At 44.5% G+C, this 24273-nt stretch overlaps 1 protein-coding gene across 2 annotated transcripts in view; it reads right to left on the bottom strand.

The window, feature by feature from the left end:
* LOC120049402 (potassium voltage-gated channel subfamily D member 2-like) overlaps positions 1-24223 on the bottom strand; it is a 162190-nt gene extending 137967 nt beyond the window's left edge. For both annotated transcript variants that reach the window (XM_038995670.1, XM_038995669.1), the window contains exon 1: positions 23112-24223. In XM_038995670.1, coding sequence (XP_038851598.1) covers positions 23112-24223 — 1112 coding nt within the window. The remainder of the gene's footprint in view (positions 1-23111) is intronic.
* Between the last annotated feature and the right edge of the window lie 50 nt (positions 24224-24273).

Raw genomic sequence — 24273 nt, forward strand, 5'->3', positions numbered from 1 at the left:
AGCCCATTATTCCAGTCATCAAGGGCCAGGGCCGCTCCATTTCCCTTTCAAATGCCCCTCTCGTTTAGACGCCATTACTCACAGCCAGCAGCATTGGCTACACACGTTTTACACGTCCGTCAGCCAGCTCAGATGGAGAGAATCCAGAAGCCAGAGGAGGAGGGAGGAGAGAGACTGAGAGTGAAAATAGAAGAGGAAGCCCCTTTGGAAATAAAGATTTAAAAAAATGTAAACGACTGGGGTGTGTGATCTGGGAGATGAGTGATTGATAGGAAAGAGTGGTTGATTTCTCTCTGTTCAGAGCGATCCACTACCTATCCTCGATTCAAGGCATCAGGACAAAGGGTCAAGATCTTGATGAATACTATAGCTGGGATAGGGGACGATCCAAAACCACTTCTGAAAAACAGAGCTGGGTTCAAAATAAACCACAAAGACGATACAGGTGTGTGAGTGTGCGTACGCGCTCGCCCATGTGTCCTCTGTAAAAGAGGTGATTAACTATGGGGCACACACAGGTTTAACAGTGGCATCCACTCTCCTTCCTCTAGCTCACAGACCGTGGCCTGGTGTGCCCCACTACCCACACACATAAAGCATGCTACACACCTGCTGTACCAGTCCTGGGTTCACTCAGCCAGCTGGTAGAAAAATAGAATGTTACTGTACAGGTTTCAATGTCATCTCCCTGCATATTTTACCTCGTGAAAAATGCCCTGCTCGTAGTGTGAACTATGCCGGAGCTGTAACTTCAACGCAATTCTCATGAGGGTGACACTGTGACATGCAGCATGCCAGTCTTTCTCCCACTGAGGAGGGATGGGGCCAACACAAGCACTGCATAGAGATAACAGACAAGCAATCAAATCCTTGACTACCGTATGCCTCTCCCTGTGTTTCCTTCTCTATTTGTTGCTTTTCTATGTGAGTTTGTGACAGTGGTAGCCAATCAGGTAGCAGCCTGGGGAAGACATGTCTGAAACAGGTTCTGATAACAGACTCTAATCTACGTGATGGAGGAACCACACAACACAGAGAGACACTAGGTACCCGAAAATACAGGGGGAATGGAAGGAGGAAGGGATAGACAGGGGAGAGAGAAGGTGTGTCGATGTGGATAGAGGGAGAGGAGGAGAAGACGAGAGAGGGAGAGGAGAAGAAAAGGGAGATACAGTGGATACGTTTGTGTGTTTTAGATTGTACCCTGCCACCACCACCACCTCACTCAGTCCTCTCTCCTGTCAATATAATGGCTTCACAGTGGCAGCATAATGACAGAAGAAACCGTTTTCATTTGGTCCCCACGGAGAAAGCTCAAATCCCACCATTCCATCCTACACTAATCTAATCATTCTTCCATCACTCCCTCCATCTCTCTTCCTCCTCCCCTCTATATTGTAGTTCTAGAGAGTGAGGCAGGTGAGATCTTGGCATTCAAACAAGTCATTCTGCCGCTAATCTCGATTGTAGCCGCAAACCCATGACTGAGAATTTACATTATCTCCCACCTCTTTGCACACACACACACACACACACACACACACACACACACACACACACACACACACACACACACACACACACACACACACACACACACACACACACACACACACACACACACACACACACACACACACACACACACACACACACACACACATTCTATCATACACATATACACTACCGTTCAAAAGTTCAAAAGTTTGGGGTCACTTAGAAATGTCCTTGTTTTTGTACATTAAAATAACATTTATCAGAAATACAGTGTAGACATTGTTAATGTTGTAAATTACTATTGTAGCTGGAAACGGCTGATTTTTTATGGAATATCTACATAGGTGTACAGAGGCCCATTATCAGCAACCATAACTCCTTTGTTCCAATGGCACGTTGTGTTAGCTAATCTAAGTTTAGCATTTTAAAAGGCTAATTGATAATTAGAAAACCCTTTTGCAATTCTGTTAGCACAGCTGAAAACTGTTGTGCTGATTAAAGAAGCAGTAAAACTGGCCTTCTTTAGACTAGTTGAGTATCTGGAGCATCAGCATTTGTGGGTTCGATTACAGGCGCAAAATGGTCACAAACAAAGACCTTTCTTCTGAAACTCATCAGTCTATTCTTGTTCTGAGAAATGAAGACTATTCATGCGAGAAATTGCAAAGAAACTGAAGGTCTCGTACAAGCTGTGTACTACTCCCTTCACAGAACAGCGAAAACTGGCTCTAACCAGAATAGAAAGAGGAGTGAGATGCCCCGGTGCACAACTGAGCAAGAGGACAAGTACATTAGAGTGTCTAGTTTGAGAAACAGATTCCTCACAAATCTTCAACTGGCAGCTTCATTAAATAGTACCCGCAAAACACCAGTCGCAACGTCAACAGTGAAGAGGCGACTCCGGGATGCTGGCCTTCTAGGCAGAGTTGCAAAGAAAAAGCCATATCTCAGACTGGCCGATAAAAAGAAAAGATTAAGATGGGCAAAAGAACACAGAAACTGGACAGAGGAATTCTGTCTAGAAGGCCAGTGTCCCGGAGTTGCCTCTTCAATGTTGACGTTGAGACTGGTGTTTTGCGGGTACTATTTAATGAAGCTGCCAGTTGAAGACTTGTGAGCCGTCTGTTTCTCAAACAATTATGTCAGCTGTGCTAACATAATTGCAAAAGGGTTTTCTACTGATCAAATAGCCTTTGAAAATTATAAACTTGGATTAGCTAACACAACGTGCCATTGGAACACAGGAATGATGGTTGCTGATAATGGACCTCTGTATGCCTATGTAGATATTCCATTAAAAATCAACCGTTTCCAGCTGCAATAGTCATTTACAACATTAACAATGTCTACATTGTATTTCTGATCAATTTCATGTTATTTTAATGGACAAAAAATGTGCTTTTCTTTCAAAAACATCATCACAATGATGGTCCTCAAAATGTATTCACGTTACAGTCTTAACAGCAACACGTGTTTATCTGTGTGTGTGCGTGTGCATTGCGTGAGTGTGTCTTGTTCCTCAGTAATAATCTCTATCTATCCTCATCAAATCAGACATGCAAACAAGAAAGAGAAGAAAAAGAAAAAATGGAAGAGAGATAAAAAGCCTAACATCATAAAGGTGCCAGGCGGAACCAATGATTTACAGCCCATGATTTACTGGGGGACCGAATACCCCCGCCCACCTGGCTGGGGCCTGCTCACACAGTCATAATAGCCGCTCTCCCCTCCCTATATCACACACATCTAGATGGGTTTATAGACCAGCCTCTACTGGGCCATGGTTGTGACCAGACCGTAGAGCTAGAGGGAAGTAGATTGGCAGAGTATATCTCCACTGTGCTGACAAGGCTTGTCGCATCCATATCTGATCTATGATCAGTTCCATATCTATGGCAGACAGAGGAGGTTCTGTTGCGAATGTGTGGGATGAATTGTGTGGGGTGTTTTTGGATCATGCATCAAAATGCTGATCTAATTGTTCAAGTTCTACTTTCCTTTTGCTGACACCTATTGTTCTACGGCCCAATGCGTACATAAAAGAAGGAAGTCAGAGAGAAACAGAGAGAATTCCTTGTAGAAGCTGGAAAGTCTGAGCTGTATTCTCCTGACGGTCTCTTCTGGGTGCTCTCCTGTTTGAGCGTCTCCCCCCACTGCTCTCTGATCTAACAGAGATGGCAGGGTTTGTGTGTGTGTGTGTGTGTGTGTGGCACTGAGGAGGAGTGTGAATGTGTCCAGAGGGAGAGAGAAGGATGGAGGAGGGATGTTGGTTCGCGTTAGGGATAGAGGAGGGGTGTGTGTGTGTGTGTGTGTGTGTGTGTGTGTGTGTGTGTGTGTGTGTGTGTGTGTGTGTGTGTGTGTGTGTGTGTGTGTGTGTGTGTGTGTGTGTGTGTGTGTGTGTGTAGTGGTCTGAGTCGGTGGCCGTCGAGCAGCGTATTTATCTCAGTGTAATGGCACATCATTAATATTCACAGCTAGCTCCGGATCAATGATCCTTGGCAGCCTGGCTATTATTTCATTTCTTGTATCTAAAAAGGCATAGCGAGGATTCAGCTAAATTGTTTTGAGTTGTTTTGGCTGAGTCGTCACAAAGACATACGCAGGGAGGAGTGGAGCGAGGGAGGTAGAGATGGGTTGGGATATGCTAAACTTCCCGGGGGGGGGGCAGGAGAGGGGAAGATAGAAAGAGATATACAGTACAGTATTGCTGCGTTAGCACGACTACAACTTGAGAATACAATAACACTTCAACTAGTGACATCACAACTCAGAGAATGTGATAGGCAGCAAATCAGAACTCTCAGAAAGCCTGACCCAGCCAATCAAATCTCGCTTGAGACCTGACTGAAAGCTGTCTGTCCGAAACAAATTCTTCAGTGTTAACCATTCTACTGTTGAGCCAAGTCAGCCAACAGTTACTGTACCTCCAAGCCCATTATCTACCAGGCGACTGGCAGGTTGACTGGAAACACAAGGTGATTTGTCTCACAGACAGGCTACTTCTGACACCTAACAACATGTCTGACACCTAACAACATGTCTGACACCTAACAACATGTCTGACACCTAACAACATGTCTGACACACCTAACAACATGTCTGACACCTAACAACATGTCTGACACCTAACAACATGTCTGACACCTACCAACATCTCGCACAACGTCCGTAAATGTAACAGAGGAGATGGGGCCTGGTCACGCCAGGCTGGCCACAGATAATACACCCTGCTAATCAAAGACTGTTAAGTCTACACTCAAGGGAGGGGGGGAAGGAGGGGAGAGGGAGAGGGAGAGGGGGGAGTAGAAGCAGAGGGGGGGGGAGAGGGGGGAGGAGAGGGAGAGGGGGGAGAAGAGAGGATGGATGTAACAGAGGGAGGAGAAGAAGGGGTGGAGGGAGAGAGGAGGAGGAGGAGGGAGGAAGAAGAGGAGGGAAGGAACAGAAAGGGGAAGGCCAGAGAGAGGAAGAAAGTGTAGAGAGAAAGCTGAGGGAAACAGTGGGAGGAGGAGTGTCAAGGAAAAGGGGGAAGATACGGGTGAGGGATTCCATCTCAGTCATGGTCACACCCCTTGCCCTGACACCACCTCTGGGAGCAATCGGAATGTGCTGCGTCAGTCAGCAGTGTTGTGCTGCACATAACAGTTTGAGAACAAACAGAACCCGCCAGTTAGATGGGCAGTGTAGCATCACACAGTGTAGCTGAACATATGCTGTAGGGGGACTCAAATCAGCAACCTCAGGAGGGTGGCTAAGCATTGGGCTAATGGAGGTGGCTGCCATAATGCTTTGTACATGTGGCTGAACAACACACACTCACACAATTATAGTTAAATGCACTGTGTTAGTGGGGCTAAATTGCCACGTTAGCGTGAATAGCTGTGTTAGTGTAGCCTACTGAGACAGTCTGTTATTATAGCTAACACCCGCATAACGTGCTAGCTAAAAGCACTATGTTGGGATTTAGAGAATCCATGATTGTATTTGTGGCTAAAACACAAGCACACACATGGTATTAGTTAGGCTGATTACACCGCTGTAGCGGCGCTTAACGGTTAAGTTGTGTTAGTTAACAGTCCATTAGTAAAGCCATGCATGCACAATGTTAGCATAGCTGGTCATATGCAGTAAGACAAGGTAAAAACACATAGCATTATGTTTATACAGTTAAAAACACTACACACAACGTTAGCATAGCGGAACACTTATTTCAATTGGTTAGTCAAGAAGCCCAGAGTTAGCCCAAAATAGTGTTCAAGTTCCCAGAGAGTGTGTGTATGCTAGCAGCATGCTAGCTAAGTGAGATGCATTACTCCTGCCGGTCCCTGTGTTCTCATTCAGATGGGGATGAACGGTATGATATCAGGCACGAGCTCTACTTCACTAAAAACTGTGTCAGCACTTCACTGCTGCTAACTAGGCACCAACTGTACTGTACTGCTGCACCACGCACACTGAGACACACTGAACTGTACCCACACAAAATGGGGCTGGAAATAAGCAGTTGGAATCTTGGAGTTCCTATGCTGGTTGAGGTTTGATAATCCCACATGCACACGCACACACACACACACACACACACACTCGCACGTGCACACGCACACTAACACACACACTTTGACATTTGGAGGGGTACTCAAAGATGAGCGGAGCTCCAGGAAGATTTATTCTCCATGGATCACACAAAACATAAGTGTTGCTTAACTGAATGACCGTGAGGACGACAGAGTCACACCACAGGAGAGGCTGCCACCACCGCTGTGTGTATGTGTGTTTGTGTGTTTTTTGTGTCTGTGTAGGTGCATGTGTGGTGGATGGAGTGGGTGATTATTATTATTATTATAATAAGGTTACAGGGAGATTTCTCCCCGGCAGTAGACGGTCTCAAGGCCAGACAGACGTAGAGTGTGTGAGTGTCAGACGCTTAGGAGAGAAGAGACGAGATGATGAGAAAGAGAGAGAGAGAGAGAGAGAGGAGGGGATGGAGGAGAGGAGAGAGAAAGCAAGATAGACAGAGGAAGAGAGAGAGAGAGAGAGAGAGAGAGGGGGGGGGGGATGGAAGACAGGAGAAAGGGACAATTTACAGTTTTTTACAATCACTTTGGCACTAATTTCAGAACCTTGTGGTCATTTTTCAAAACTCTAGACACAAAATTCAAAACGGTCATCACTTGTAACACAGGCTGTCCAATGTTCAAAACATTGCCTTGTGCATTCATATCTTTAAAGAAACCTTGCACTTGCAGAATCATTGGTTCAAATAACTAATTTATCATGAAATACCATAGGAACATTCATTTAGATCTCCCACACACAAGATACCGATAGTTTCACTGTGTAGTTGTTCGTACAATCATTAAATATTGTAGTATAAAATATGTGATACATGTTTCATTATGGTACCACACGTAAGTACATCACTGTAAAAGGACTAGTAGAGAGAATACAAAAAGACACAGTGGAATCATTGAACAAAATCTGAAATTTATTGATGAAATACAATAAAATCACTCATAGGTTTCTTTGAAATTAAAGCAAAAATAATTAGCTACAGAAATAGGAAAAAACTACAGTAAAACATAAACTGCAGTGTTCCTCACCTGGCTTACTGTAAAAAGCAAAACAAAGGATTGATTACTGTACTTCTATATTTCCATCAAACCTGTCTTGTGGATTTGGCCATAGGTTCTCATCCACATCACAATGGATGTTTTCATTAGCCAAACATCTTGGGAAGAATCTTCGGGCATGACGAATCCAGGCCTGACACTGGTCTGCCGTGATGTCATTGCATGCGTCATCCATGGCCTGGAGAAGGGTGGCTTGTTCGTGAGGGCGCCTATCATATACCTTCCACCTCCACGTGGAGAAAAATTCCTCAGTCGTGTTAAGGAAAGGAGAGTATGGGGGTAAGTACAGGGCGGTAAATTGTGGATGGGCCTGAAACCATGCTTGCACCATTTGAGAATGGTGGAACCTGACATTATCCCACACAATGACATAGGTCATGCCATCAGCTCTACAGACCTGATTTAGCTCATCAAGGAAGGTTACATTCGAACAGCGAATCATGTGGCTGCCTGCAACTCAATATATAGAGTAGAGAGCTTTAGATGTTGTTCGACCAAACATTAGAACAGGCAAGATGCGTAATCTAAGCAACTTTGACCGTGGTATGATTGTTGATGCCACACATGGTGATTCCAGCATCTCAGAAACAGCTGCCTTCCTGGGATTTTTATGCACTACAGTCTCTAGAGTTTACAGAGAATGGTGCGATAAACAAAACACATTCAGTGAGCGGCAGTTCTTTGGTCAAAAACACCTTGTTAATGAGAGAGGTCAGAAGAGAATGTCCAGACTCACTCAAGCTAAGAGAAAGGCCACAAATGCTCAAATAACAGATGTTTAAAACAGTGGTGTGCAGAAGGGCATCTCTTAACGTACAACACAGTGAATAATTCAGGCTGTTGTGGAGGCAAAAGGGGGTCCTACCCAGTACTAAATAGGTGTACCTAATAAAGTGTACAGTAATGTCAAATCTGAAAACATGGTCTGGAAAAGTGGTACATGGGACCATAGAAACAGTGTCTGATAAAGACTGATGATGAAATATTACATCCATAGATAATATAGTCCAATTGGTTCATGTTCCACGGAAATTGGTGTCAATGGATCTCGTTATCCTGAAACTTTCATGGAATATTGTTTGTCAGTTTTCATAAAACTATGCATTAAGAGTAATGCAAAAGGCACTTATCATTTTGAGCAGTTGTATCAATTGATAGTTAGATCATTTTAAGGAAATTAATAGACAGTCATTTCAGATGTTATTTGTGAATTGCATTTTGAAATGGTAATACTTTGATGTTTAGTTGTGTCATTTTGAACAGGCGATTTTAGTTCAATGAACAAATGATCTTAGCTTTATGTGTATTGTATCCAAGCAATTGGAAAAAGTGTTAAGAGTTTTGAAACATTTGCATTTTGATCATTGGTTGTGAGTTTTGTGTCTAGAGTTTTGAAAAATTTGCATTTTGATCATTGGTTGTGAGTTTTGTGTCTAGAGTTTTGAAACATTTGCATTTTGATCATTGGTTGTGAGTTTTGTGTCTAGAGTTTTGAAACATTTGCATTTTGATCATTGGTTGTGAGTTTTGTGTCTAGAGTTTTGAAACATTTGCATTTTGATCATTGGTTGTGAGTTTTGTCTCTAGAGTTTCGAAAAATGACACCAAGGTCCCGAAATTAGTGGAAAAGTGATTGTAAAAAACTGTAAACATGAGGCCACCTCTCTAGCTATCAGCCCAAAAGCAGAAGACCTTGCCACCGTTCGCCACGCCGTCTTGTCGACCTATCCAGTCATCTCTCATCGGCCTGAACAGGGATTAAAGCAGCAGAGTGAACAACCTTTCAACCTATCTCTAGGAAAAACCCTCCACTCCCTCACAGCCAAGACATGTGTGTGTGTGTGTGTGTGTGTGTGTGTGTGTGTGTGTGTGTGTGTGTGTGTGTGTGTGTGTGTGTGTGTGTCTATCATGTTTGACTTGGGTTAAAATGGAATCCTCAATGCATTCTTCAAACCGTCAACTGTCATTCAGCCAAAAGGTGATTTTAAAATAGATCCCTCCCTCTGAGATGCATGGGCGTATGATATTCAGATGTCTATGACAGGACACCGGAGTAGACTGTGTAGACTGTCATAGACTGTGTGACAGTGTGCAGAGGGCAGTGCTGCGGGAGGGGACACGAGGGATGGGAAGTGACAGCCGATGGTAAATGGATTGCATTCTTTGGGGGAAGTGTGTCTTGCCACCATAACGTCCTCTCTCTGTCCCCTCAGCACGACCCTGTAGCCCTCTATCAGCACTGATAAGCTGCCATTAACACTGACCTCTGTACAATATCAAACAAGAATGATTTTCTGATACAGCCAACAGAGTTGAAGGAGCTAAGGACAGTCTTATATCACACACACACACAGAGAGAGAGCAAGAGAGAGAGTGAGAGAGAGAGAGTGAGAGAGAGAGCGAGAGTGAGCGAGAGCGATAAAGCGAGAGAGCGAGAGAGAGAGCGAAAGCGAGCGAGAGAGTGAGAGAGTGAGAGAGTGAGAGAGCGAGAGAGCGAGAGAGCGAGAGAGAGAGCGAGAGAGAGAGCGAGCGAGAGAGCGAGCGAGAGAGCGAGAGAGCGCGAGAGAGAGAGAGACAGAGAGACAAGACAGAGACTGTTTGGGAGTCAGGAATTCAGGCTACACCACAATGTATCTGCTGTGGACACGATAAATCAGATTCAAACGAAGTGGTACAGTGGAATATGGTCCGAACTCAAAGCTTTAGTCAATTTAATCTTTGGTTCAAATGTTGGGCCAGAGATTGATCATAAGCATAGCACAAGGTAACGCACCAAATCTTTTACGTTATTATTTCAATAAGCACTGTGTTCAAAGCTTTTCAACATTTTTCAGTGGGAAACACTCAAGAATGCTTGCTGAGCCTTTCAACCCGAGCCGGCGAGCCAGACAGAGACAGAGGGCCCCTCTGAGATAGCAGACGCTGTAGGACAATCAAAACAATCTGAGATGAGAGCAGGCAAAAATAACCCTTTTTATTAAATTAAACCGCCAATGCCGGAACATACAAGGTGAGCAGCGGCCCTGCAGAACAGACAAACAGGCCTTCCTGACTCTCCTTCTTTCTTTCCTATCTTCTTTCTCACTGTTCTTTTTCGTCGTCTCCTCTGTCTGCCTCTCGACTGTTTTTTATTGTGCTCAGGTTCCCCCCCGTGTCTGGCTAAGTGTAGAAGTCTAACAAAGCCCAGCAGGCACACATAAAGTCATGTCTTTGTGCCAGAGCAACGAGTCTCTTTCCAACACAGGTGTTCACTGTTTACCTTCAATGGAGGAAAATGACATCTCTGAGTCTTTGGTATGACTTGTCGATAAACAGATCAATGATTGCTTATGAAAAAAAGAGAGAGTACTGTGTTTACTAACAGGGCACAATGAACACACTCCCGCCCCACTGTTGGTGGATTTTTATTTTATTTAACCAGGCAAGTCAGTTAAGAACAAATTCTTATTTACAATGACAGCCTAGGAACAGTGGGTTAACGGTCTTGTTCAGGGGCAGAATGACTGATTTTTACCTTGTCAGCTAGGGGATTCAATCTAGCAACCTTTCGGTTACTGGCCCAACACTCTAATCACTAGGCTACTGGCTACCTGCCGCATCAATATGCCTGACAGATACGAGCTCTGCAAACACCATTTAAAAGAGATACTGTTGGCACACACACACACACGGACGGACACACACACGTATAAAGGGGAAGAGAGAGAGAGAGAGAGAGAGAGAGAGAGAGAGAGAGAGAGAGAGAGAGAGAGAGAGAGAGAGAGACAGAAAGACAGAACGACAGAGAGAGAGAGAGAGAGAGAGAGAGAGAATTAGCATTAACCAACCTTTAGTGTACCATGAAATTGGTGCAAATGAGAGAGAGGGAGATGACGGGGAGATAGAAAGAGCACAAAAGAGGGATGAATAAGAGAGAGGTATAGAAGGAGTATGAGCACGAGCCAACCTTCGAGGTAGACAACGTGATGATAGAGAAAGAACAGTGGTGTGTATTCATGGATGCCAAGGGAAGCCAGGTTTCCCCCCAAAAAACGGACCAGGAAACAAATAAAAAAACATACCAAATAATGTATCTTTCGTCTCTCTGTGTTTCATAATGTTTCTTAAATTCGGAAGAGGCTGAATGTATCTGTTATGGGAATTTTATGAATAATGACTAAATGATGTATACATTTAACGTAGAATTATAACTAACAGAATTATATCCTGTCTGATGAAGAATGTTTGTCCATAAGAAAGAGTAGGCAAGGTTAGTAGGCAAGGAACTGTGGCAGACAACTTGTGACCACTGTGAAACTGATAACAGGGATGGAAGTCTCCCCACCCAGGAAGGGGAGAGACCTTGGCCTTGTAGTAGATTGTATAACAGGTGGCAGACAATCTATGAGAAGAAGACTTGTGAACTATGTTGCCATTGTATCTGAGAGGCGGAGGGACGTTTATGACGAAATGTGAAGTATATAGACCAATGTACCGGAAATGATAAGCAGAGCTCTCTAAATAAACATTCCTGACAATTGTAGCTGGGCCTCCGCCTGATTCATTTCAACCAGTTTCTTACAAATTCTGGGTTTCAGGCTGAGTAATTAATTCAATTGGGTATTATGAACAACTGAGAACAAAATTCTTGTAACAGTATCTCGCAGGAGAAAGCATACGTGTGAGCAAAACAGCAACCCTCTGTCTCTGTATCTGTAGACCATCTATATGATGCTGTTTGGTGAAAAAGAGTATGCCATTGTTGCCGCCCATAGCACTGAATGCAAGGGAAGTCAGCGAGCATTTGGCCTCCCTTTTAAAAAAAAGTGTAAAATAATAGCCAATCTCGCGCTGAGCTAAACTGAGTGAGCTCAACTGTGAATGGTCCCTTGTGCACCAAAAATAAAGTGTCAAGGGAAGCCAGTTTGGATTTGGCTTCACACCAATCACATCACATCAAAAGCAAAAAGACAGAAACAACTTGAATTGTTGCATCTCGTTATGTTGTTGTCCTCCGGTGGCTAGCTAGCTAAAATTGCCCCTTTCCTAAATTAGCCATGGATGGAAATAGGGTTTAGGTTTAAGGTTTTACTTAATTCTTCGTACTGGCCAATGATTATAACGGCAATTCTAAACCAACAATAAATTCATACATTTTTTAAATGGTGCTGGAATAGTGGAGGCAGCTCCTGTTGTCTTTGCGACTTGCGGTAACTCTCTGTGGTTCTAAATCAATAGTTGTTTAGTTGTCCAAAAATGTCAGAAACATTAACTTGCTTGAATATGCTGTAGGTTATGTAACTGTCTGTTATATGCAATGTACTTTGTGGACTTCACCGGACAGAGGTTGCTATCCGGTTTTGTGATGAAACAAAGGTGTGGTAGAATTTATTCTGCACTGTGTCTTCTTATTGTCTCGGCCTTTAGGCCTATGAAGTAGCAGGTTGTAGAGCAAACAACGCAATTATCACAACACATAGGTTGTAAAATGTGTTTTTTTTCCTAGCTTGGCTTCCCTAGTGATTTTACCCACGCACCGCTACTGTGCGAGAGTGTAGAGAAAGAGAGAACGATAAAGAGCGGAAGAGAGAGAAAGGGACAAAGAAAATAGAAAATAAGGTGTATCTCTGACCCCAAGCACATGTTTCATTCTCTACAGGTTTGTACTTTCATTTATAGTGCTTGTTATGTGTGTGTGTGTGTGTGTGTGTGTGTGTGTGTGTGTGTGTGTGTGTGTGTGTGTGTGTGTGTGTGTGTGTGTGTGTGTGTGTGTGTGTGCGTGTGTGCGTGTGTGCGTGTGTGCATGTGTGCGTGCGTGCACGCATATATTTGTGTGTATTTGTGAGTGCCTGTATGTGTTTCACTTGACATGCACCATTTGCAAGGCGCTCTACCCCCGTTCCACTCCATTTGAGCAGACATTCTGAGAACAGCAAAATGTCCAGTTAGGCCCTGACTCTAAATGCACCTTGACAGCACAAAGGAATAAGCTAGGGGCTCGTTCTCCTCATAGCAAAACAGCCAACATATGATAGCCTAGCCATACACAAATGAAAACCAGGTTGTACAGTAACACAGCTCAGTAGAGGACTATTGACTCCCTGCCTGTCTCCTGTCCATCTCCTGCTGCGTGTCTGGGCCACAGAGCCCACCTGTCACCGTCTGTCGCTCTCTGTTTATATTAAGACATAATCAATGGAAGAAGACAAGAGGCCTGGATAAGTGACTGGTTGAAAGGCTGTTTAGGGGAATTCATTAACATACTGTACTGCACAGTGTATTAGGATGCAACATAGTGCCTATCTCAATTACTGTATATGAGTGTACAAAGCTATCGATCACGTGACAACGTTCATTCCTATGTGAATACTCAATAGCGCATCGAGGCCAAATGAAGTCGGTTAAGATGGTGTCTAATATGCAGTTTGAGGTACTCCAGAAAGTGACGTTGCAGGCTAGCTCAGTGCTGCCCCCTCTCATTGACTAACTTGAGTTCAAGGCAGACCGGGGTACTGCAGGCTACCATTAGCAACTAAACGATCCTTATAACTTATTCTTTGTGCGATTTCAAAATAATTGGTTAAAGGACATACATCTGGTGTATTAGAAGCAATTATTGGTACAATAGTTGTCTTTAAAAAATTGTATTTACACGAAGATTGACCACAAATATTGCCATTTTCCCATTCACTACAATGGGGGATCCTGTTTTCTGCAAACAATGCCTACAGTACCGCGGTTGGCCTTGAACTTCTGTCGCTTCAATGAAAGGGGGCAGTCGTTTTCCCCTGGCATATCTATTGTAACTTGAGTAATGTCTTGTTCTAGTTGCAAATGCCTGTGCGGACGGCAGACACTCAAAGTTGTAAAACCGGAAAACATAAACACAGTTGAGATTTAACTTGAAAAGCTTGTCCGTCAACTCCCTGTTGCGTTCATAATATTTGACGAGGGGGAGAAAACGCAAATCATCCAAGCATAAAGTGATCCTGTATGGAGAATAAAGGTTGGCGTTTTCGTCAGATGTAAGGCTTCTGTGCAAGAGGTGTGTGAAAATACACCAGTTTCAAGGTGTTAGCTAGGTCAATAGCTAGCTTTTTCAGAGAAGCAAACAAAGCTAGCTGTGTTTATGGACGTAACGCAATACAGGAAGTATTGCCAAACTGTATATGCCAATCTGTCAGTCAATCTCTTTCCCAAAAACAAACTGTGAATCACCCTCTCCCAGGGTGATATCTCTATCTCTCTCCCAACACAACTCTTTGTTTCTCTGCTCACTTCCCCAAAACAGCATAATGTTAGCCGTTACCATTTATGACATTATGTCATTGAGATCATTTCCTCATTATACAGAACCACCATTATGACACCACCTGACCAACCGTCCAACAGCGCCAAAGCCCGGGCCAAGCTCCATCGGTAAAGGCTGCAGCCTGCAGTTGAAGCCTTCCTCAGCAATGTTCTCTTCTGTTCTCTCCTCCTCTCTCTGGGATGAGAAGCCATCCTTTCTACTCCAGCGCGTCTCTAGGTGGCTTCATTAAAGATCCTATCTAAAATAATCACTTAACCGCGCTATACAAGAGAGAGTGTGTGTGTGTGTGTGTGTGTGTGTGTGTGTGTGTGTGCGTGCGTGCGTGCGTGCGTGCGTTCGTGTGTGTTAGATCCTAACCCATGCAGCATAACGAATTAATTAAATTAGGCCCATCCTAATCCACCGTTAATAGCATACATAAGCCACCCAGAGACAGAGAGAAAGAAGAGAGAGAGGGATGGGGTGTAGAGAGATGGACGACACTAAGCAAGACACCCCAAAGGTAGAATAAAGAACACCAAGTTTCAAGTTGCATTTGTCGTATGTACGGGATACGCATGTTATACATCATCCAATGAAACGCTTACTTGCAGGTTCCTTCTCGACAACGCAACAACAATAAGAAATGTCAAAGATAAGAATACGAACATAAAGTAAATGACAGTAGAAGATAATAAAGATTGTAGCATAAGTATAATGCAGGAAGGCACAATTTATAGTACAATATGTACACGTGTATTGGAGAAGGGGCGGATGGGGGGGCCACTGTATAAATGTCGCAGTATAATAAGAGTCTGGTAGCAGCAGTTGTGATGTGTGCTAAGGTGCGGAGAATTAGAGCAGTCCACTTCAAGTGTTCAGCAGTCTGATGGCTTATAGATAGAAACTGTCTCTGAGCCTGTTGGTATCAGACCTCGTGCTTCGATAGCGTCTGCCTGACGGTAAGAGAGAGAACAGCTCCTGGCTGGGGTGTGTGGGGTCCTTGATGATGACCAGGTTTTCTGTTTACATATTACTCATGTAAGTGCAAAACCTAACAAAACTCAATGTTCAGTGAACACTAAACACTTAAAGCTGTTGTATGGGTGTGATTTGCAACAGGCGTGGATGGTATGAGAGGAAATCGATGCCTTTAACACCGATTGTAGCTGCCAACTCAATTTCAAATATGAATCAGAGACAGCACTCACTTGTCTTTGATCGATTCACGTTCTTGCTGGGCTCTGAAATTGCCTCTTTGGACTGGACCTCTCTACATAATCATCATCACTAACACTGCCACAAAGTCATAATTGTGGCTAAACCCCACCCATTTCTACAATTTCTAACCCTAACCTTAACCAAACTGCTAACCTTATGCCTAACCCTAACCTTAAATTAAGATCGAAAAGTGATGCTAGCATGGTTATTGTCTGGCCCTGAATGCCGAATACCAGCCAATCAGAGAAGACAGTGGTAACAACACAACCACCTCTTAACCCAGTTGGCCTGCTCACCTGAAATCTGCTTCCTCTCTCTGTTCCTCTCTGCCGCCAGCCGCGCTGTAACTGGTGCCTGACATCTGAGTGTACTGTATGATTTGATCTGTTTATTAATTCACTTCCTGGATATTAAAAGCCTTCTGGTGCGGACATGGAGAGAGGGAGGGAGGTGAGGAGCATGGGGGAGAGATGGAGACAAAGGGTGTAATAGAGGGGGGAGAGAGGAAGAGAGGAAAAAGAGGGAGAGAGAGAGAGACGGGGAAGGGAGGGTGGAGAGACAGAGAGAAGGAGAGAGGGGGAGAGAAATACAGAAACAGGGATGAAGAGAGAGATACATTGATGAATATACATGTACAGCTCCAGAGTTCTGTTCACCCAGAGATGAGGGCCAGTGTGTGTTCCACTGTAGTCGGTAGGTGGACTGTATCACCTGTATAGACAGGGGACTATGCCACGACATGTCAGATAGTTACAGGAAGTCAAGTAGTTAGGCTTGTTGACATACATACTTGTGCACACAGCAGAACATCTCTACATCACACACACACGCACACACACACACACACACACACACACACACACACACACACACACACACACACACACACACACACACACACACACACACACACACACACACACACACACACACACACACACACACACGACAAACGTATGCACACACGCGCTAATAACGATTGTTTAAATGAGAAAATGGTAAGAAATAAAATATTGTGAATCATTTATATTTCAAGAACCCCAGTAGGAATGGAAGAAGCAGTCATTATCAGATCCAAGTAAGGTGCAAATATTTGTTTTTTCGATTTCAATTATATTCCGTTGTTGTACTGTAGAAATCATGATTAGATGAATGGACAAATCATTAAACACATACACATAAAAGCAGCTCAAGCAGTCTTTATACACTACAGAAAAGAAAAAACCTTTCCCAAAAGTAATTGCAGTTTTTTAAATCGATAGATGTCTGAGCACATGCTGCACTGGAATCCAATTTCAAAGCCTTAAATCTTTATTTAAACAAACAGCTGGAGAACAAAGTAGTGAGGAATCTAATTTTAATACCCCTCACTCCGGGAACCCTCTATACATTGATATATGATATGATATGTAATATAATATATGATATATGATATAACATGTATCAACGATATGGATAGAGTAAGAAAGGTGTCTGTGTGTGTATGACTCCATATAGGAATGAGAGTATGATTCAACATGACACAGGGACATTAGTCCCAGCGTTACCACAGATCATTACCATAATTATGTCATTGAAACAATAGTCAAAAGTAAAACATCCTCATCTTCCAATTGCAGTCCACTCCGTTCGGGTACGTGGTCAACTGAACTGTCGCCTCTCCTGTCGTAGCTCAGCCTCTAATTGTCATAGTCCCATGCTGTGACATGGTTGGTCACATGGCGGGAGCGTGTCGCGCGTGATGAGCAGAACTGCACATTTGGGCCACCGTCTGTGACATAATTGGGCATCTACTCCCGTCACGTGACTTTGATAGAATCTGACCATTTCTGACTGATGTTTTCGAAACACTCATTTAGGTAATTCATCTGATTTCTTAGATGAATCACGCACATCCCCGACATCTAGCATGGGTTAGTCGGAAGTCTTTGCACACCGCCTGCTGGTTTGCTTTCTCAACCTAGCTCAGTAACCTTGTTCCCCAGGTCTAAACCAGTCACCAACCAACCAGCCGTTCAGAGACAACACTCATGAAAACCAGCAGACACTGAAGCCCTCCAGGCCTAAAGTCAACCAGCCCTTTATTAAAGGGAAATGTCATTAGAGTCAACCAGCACTTTATTAAAGGGAAATGTCATTAGAGTCAACCAGCACTTTATTAAAGGGAAATGTCATTAGAGTCAACCAGCACTATATTAAAGGGAAATGTCATTAGAGTCAACCAGCACTATATTAAAGGGAAATGTCATTAGAGTCAACCAGCACTTTATTAAAGGGAAATGTCATTAGAGTCAACCAGCACTTTATTAAAGGGAAATGTCATTAGAGTCAACCAGCACTATATTAAAAGGAAATGTCATTAGAGTCAACCAGCACTATATTAAAGGGAAATGTCATTAGAGTCAACCAGCACTTTATTAAAGGGAAATGTCATTAGAGTCAACCAGCACTATATTAAAGGGAAATGTCATTAGAGTCAACCAGCACTATATTAAAGGGAAATGTCATTAGAGTCAACCAGCACTATATTAAAAGGAAATGTCATTAGAGTCAACCAGCACTATATTAAAGGGAAATGTCATTAGAGTCAACCAGCACTATATTAAAGGGAAATGTCATTAGAGTCAACCAGCACTATATTAAAGGGAAATGTCATTAGAGTCAACCAGCACTTTATTAAAGGGAAATGTCACTAGAGTCAACCAGCACTATATTAAAGGGAAATGTCATTAGAGTCAACCAGCACTATATTAAAGGGAAATGTCATTAGAGTCAACCGGCACTATATTAAAGGGAAATGTCATTAGAGTCAACCAGCACTTTATTAAAGGGAAATGTCACTAGAGTCAACTGGCCCTATATTAAAGGGAAATGTCATTAGAGTCAACCAGCACTATATTAAAGGGAAATGTCATTAGAGTCAACCAGCACTTTATTAAAGGGAAATGTCACTAGAGTCAACCGGCCCTATATTAATGGGAAATGTCATTAGAGTCAACCAGCACTTTATTAAAGGGAAATGTCATTAGAGTCAACCAGCACTATATTAAAGGGAAATGTCATTAGAGTCAACCAGCACTATATTAAAGGGGAATGTCACTAGAGTCAACCAGCACTTTATTAAAGGGAAATGTCATTAGAGTCAACCAGCACTATATTAAAGGGAAATGTCATTAGAGTCAACCAGCACTTTATTAAAGGGAAATGTCACTAGAGTCAACCGGCCCTAAATTAAAGGGAAATGTCATTAGAGTCAACCAGCACTATACCAGCACCCCAACATCAACATATGTGAAAATGGCACGTTTTCTTGTAAAAAAAAAAGATTGAGGAAGATGAGTGTTTCCAATGACATCATCAACCAATTACTAGGCAAAGCCTACTCATAATTGGTCAAAAGTGCAACCTGAGTCCGGCTCCATATTGGGCTCGAGACATACAGATCTAGGATCAGTTAGTAAGGGATGTAACCTGAGGCAGTGTCCCTACCAGGCTCCAGACATACTAATGAGAGTCCTGATCATGCCTGTAACCCTTTTGTGACCCCAACAGACTTGACCTCTAACCACTGACCCTCCCCATGTGACTACTGAGTTCATATGAGCTGTAATCCTGACTAGACCCTAGAGACAAATCCTATTCTATATGACCTCCTATTAGAATGAGTCTATGGCCTTGAGTAACATCATGCATAGCCAACCTATACAATGTGTGTAACACCTTCGGCAAGTAACAAACGGTTGTCCATTGAAGCTGCAGATCCTCATAGGGCTAGGCATCCCTTGCAGTGAACTGCACAGATCAGAGGGTCCACATTGAGCCCTTGATTAAGGGACAAAGGTGTCTCATTTAGTGAGTCTGCTGACTTCCCTCTCTCCTATCTCTCTCTCTCTCTCTTTCTCTGTCATTGCCTGTCTTTCACTCTTCCTCTCTCCTCTGTCAGTCTATTAGTGTCTCTCTCTCGCTCCACTCATTCTCTCCTCCGCATCTCCAGTAGCGACAGCTGCTTCAGTAATGGATGCCGTTTGACAGTGAATAAGCCAATTAGAATGGCAGTGATTTAATTGGCCCCGGACGATTTCACTAAATCCACAAACGAGTCAATTAGTGGGACCATGAGGGGCCTGGGGGGGGGGGGGGGGGGGGGGGGGCAGGGGCCAGAAGCAGGACAAGGGGGTTAAGCTGTGACACTGATTCAAGTTATTCAAGTGTTACACACTCTAGAACCACCGCGGTTATTATTTGACTTTGCACTTTGCTGGTCGTCTAAGAACATTTGATTAATTGATTAATTCAAGTTGTTCACCTCCCAATCTTTGATACACACAGACAAAGGCAGAGACAGACAGACACACACACAGCCTCTCTTCCAGGTCCGGGGATATCCAAACCGCGGGAGTCCTGGCCGTACTAAATGGATCACAGGCTGGAAGGAGAATTGGCTGAAATTAGGCCGTAATTCACTGGACACGCAACTGGATTTGTCTCTGGCTGTGTATCTGCCTAGGTACAGCATGGACACGCAGTGTACACAGTACAAAATGAACCCCTGGGCAACTGCAGCACAGGAGCCAGACGTTATACAGCGTGATACTGCAGGTCAGAGACAGGCTGGGGATTTGAAAGAGCTAGCAACAGTAAGAGGATTAGGTATACTTAAGCAATAAGGCCTGAGGGGGTATGGTATATGGCCAATATACCACGGGAAAGGGCTGTTCTTACACACGACGCAATGCGGAGTGCCTGGATGCAACCCTTAGCCGTAGTATATTGGCCATGTACCACAAACCCCTGAGGTGCCTTATTGCTATTATAAACTGGTTAACATCATAATAAGAATAGTACAAATAAAGGTATTGTCATATCCGTGGAATACAGTCTGATATTAAACAATGGCTGTCAGCCAATCAAAATGAAGGGCTCGAACCACCAAGTTAATAATGGTGAATTTGGTGCAGCCAGTGATACTGCTAGAGTATATGGGTGCATTGAGCAATGTGGAGTGCTGCAGTGGGCTCATAAAAGACACAGCACGGAGAGAAAACTCATTCTGCTCTCTGCTATGCCTTCTTATCTCGCTCTCTCTGTCTCTCGCTCTTTCTCTCTGTCTCTCTCTCTCTCTCTGTCTTGCCACCTTTATCTCACTCCCTCTCTCTTTGCCCTTTCTCCAAATTTCCCTATGACCTTATCCTTCTCTTTTTTTATATTTTTCTCTTTCCCTCCCTCCTCTCTGTTTTACCTGCTTCACTGAGCACACCTCCCTCCCCTCGCCTGCTCCCTGCAGTTCCCAGCCACAGATCCATCCCTGTCTCTGGCCCCCTGGCAAGGTAATGAGACATTAAAGAACGATAGCCTACGTCCGCTTAAGAGCTATGTCCTTGCTCAATCTACCAAAACACTCCTCGCACGCATGTACGAGCACACACACGCACACACACACACACAGACAGACACACACATTTGAGAGAATTGTGGGGATGTTTACAGACATGAGTACTGGACATGTATTTCTTTTTGATAATACGGTCCAGGGCATTTTACCATACACTCGATTAATCCAATGGCTTTTTGTGAGGCACTGGACCGATGCAATAGAATAGAAACAGATGACTGTGTGTTCGTACTCTCAAACAAAGGCTAGTGCAGCTGTGTAGTCACCACCTGTCAAGCCCTGGGCACAGTAAACACAGACTGGCCTCAGGTACTGCCATCGCCCGCACACACACTGGCACTGCAGCCAGAAACACACCACACAAAGTAACCAGCTGATTGACACATCGGCAAAACAAAGAGGTGAGGCTTCTATGAGCCAACAGAATGGTTTCTGGTTGTGGATGGGAGCTTGGCTGTGTATCAGTGATGTTAATGTGTGTGTGCGTGTGTGTGTGTGAGTGGGAGTGAGAGAAGGTTGCTTTTCTTCATTGAGTTTCTTTGTCTTAGGCCTAGCTCATTAACAGAAAGGCCAAGACACGCACACACACACACACACAGAAATAACAAGCCACTCCTACTGCGTCAGCCATTAGCTCAGTGGTGAGTGTGAACCAGTAATTGCATTTTGTTATTGATATCATCCAATCTGACAGTGGGGACATGCAACTACACCAATTACACACAATGAGGTGTGGCAATCTATTCCTCTACCTCTTTCTCTCAGCCACTATTTTCTCTCCATCCCTCCCCTTCTTACACATGCAATTACAGAATAAAGTAATCAGAACACAACAAGCCTTCCAATCAAATTCATTGAGAGACTCATATAGACAAACTGTCAGGCAGTAGGCTCAATAATGAACAAAACAAACCAATCAAATAGAGAAATACCAGCTCTTGACCTATGAGTAATTGAGCCTTGTGAAATCCATCATGTTAACTATGACGCTGACACTCCACGTTTGTGTTCATGTGCCGAATGGACTTCAACGGCGCTGTGATCAAAGCGTCAGACGTGGGTTTTAGCGCTCCATTTGATTACCACTTTAGAGGCTGATTCACACCCGTGAACTGTTGGCAGGGAAAGTAACGGCAATGCTAGAGCACGCAATGCTGAAAAGAGCCGCAGCGCTTCGTTTCAGCACCATGGAGAGCGCACAGTACTGCACTGCCATGCTTGCTGCTCCGCTTCAGCACCGCGGAGAGCGCAATGCAACCGCTATGCTTGCGGCTCTGATTCCCCACAGCGCGCCACTCTTTTTCAACACCATGGAGAGCGCAAAATAGGCTACTACTGCACAGCGCAGGTGGGAGAAACCGGCAAAGGCGTCAATGAACCGTAGCCCCAGGACTCATATTAATGAATGGGTGTACACATCAACAGCAACACGGTGACATAATATGCCTCTCTTAGACTGCAACGCTGCAGCCACTTTTCAAACCGAGTATGGCTAAATTGAATCAACTGTAAGCCAAATAAGAGAGGAGCAACCAAAAGAGAATATAAGACCACTGTGTGTGTGTGTGTTTGTGTGTGTGTTTGTGTGTGTGTGTGTGGTGGGGGGGGGGGGGGGGGGCAGAGAGCGAGAGAGAAATGCTGTGTGAGAGAAATCTATTGTAGTATATTCTGATTTAAAATTTAAATATTGTCATTGATCTCTCTCTGCTCCTCCCAAGTTTTCCATTTATAGCTCTCTTCATTTGACAGTGTTGAAGAGGTGTGAATGTTAATGACGAGAACTGCTACAGTGGTTAGGATATGATGACATCATAGGCCTACAGCTTGGCCTGTGAATAAGGTAAATGCCTCTGAGGCCTTTGAATGTGAATGTTGTGTGAATGCCCTAAACCGTTCACTTGAGGGTGTTTCATGTAAATGGAGGATTTAGGCAGGCCTCTGAGACATTTACCCAACTTTCCATTCACACTGCAGCTGCATTGAGAGAACACACTCAAAGGTGAGAACAACAGCAAACCAATGCTGCTGATTTAGGGTCGAAAACACACCCCTTGAGCATTTGATCACACATCTGCACTGTATGGTAAACTGGATCGGCACCTACCCCAGAGTTGTCATGGTGACGATGGTGTACCAGAAGGCTGCTGGGATGCTGGTGAACTTGCTGGCTGAGGAGCCCTTCTCGGCGTAGAACATGACAGTGGCGAAGATGATGATGGCCATGGTGAGGGAGAAGAGCAGGAAGCCCAGCTCCGAGGCGCAGCTCTTCAGCGTGTAGCCCAGGATGCGCAGCCCCGCAGAGTGGCGGGAGAATTTGAAAATCCTGAAAACCCGGAAGACCCTCAGGGTGACGAAGGCCCCGCTGACGTCCTCGTTGTCCGTCATGACCAGGCCGATGTAGTAGGGCATAATGGCCACCACATCGATGACGCTCATCACGCTCTTGATGAAGTTCCAGCGACTGGGCGCCGCCATTAGACGCAGCAGGTACTCCACGGTGAATATCATGACACAGGCCGTATCCAGACAGAAAAATGCCAAGGCATACCGCTCCCCGCACGACACCTGTTTGACCCGATTTTGCAAAGTCCCGCACGGGACCGTCTCCACCACGTTGGCCATCACGGAAACAGCAATGAAGAAGCCGGTGACGTAATAAAACACCAGGGCCATGGTGCTCGTGTGGGGGTTCTCGAAGGCCCGCCACATGGTTTCTCGGAATGTCATATCCGGCGGGACCATATCGTTCTGGTTCTCGCTGTCCTCGTCATCCTGGATTCTCTCCTGGTTCTCCCGCCGCCGGTCCTTGTACTCTTCATAGCAGCAGTCCCCTATGATCTCCGGTATGATCCCAAAGAAGGCCAGCTCCTCATCGTAGGCCGAGATGCACTCCTGGCGCGGGTAGTGCAGCTTCCCGGTACGATAGAAGTTCAGAATGTGTCTGAAAATATCCGGGTCACGGTCGAAAAAGTATTCGTTTGTCTCCTCGTGGAAGAAGAATTCCCGCTCTGTGCTGCCCAGTAAAGTGTCCGGGTACCGCTCCAATGTATTCCGCCACGTCTGGAACTTCTGACCGCTGACATTGAGCAAGATGAGCCCGTCCTGTTTTCGCCGGTTGTCAGGTGGGGGCGTCGGCATGGGCGCACTGGCTACCGGCATCCATCCTATAGCAGCCGCCCGGGCGAATGGTAACCACGCCGCCACTCCCGCTGCCATGGTGACCCACTGTGTGCGACCCGGTCCCGGTGAAGAGCTCTCGACGCTCC

The sequence above is a fragment of the Salvelinus namaycush genome, chromosome 6 (genome assembly GCF_016432855.1).
Source record: "Salvelinus namaycush isolate Seneca chromosome 6, SaNama_1.0, whole genome shotgun sequence".
NCBI classification, from domain to species: Eukaryota; Metazoa; Chordata; class Actinopteri; order Salmoniformes; family Salmonidae; genus Salvelinus; species Salvelinus namaycush.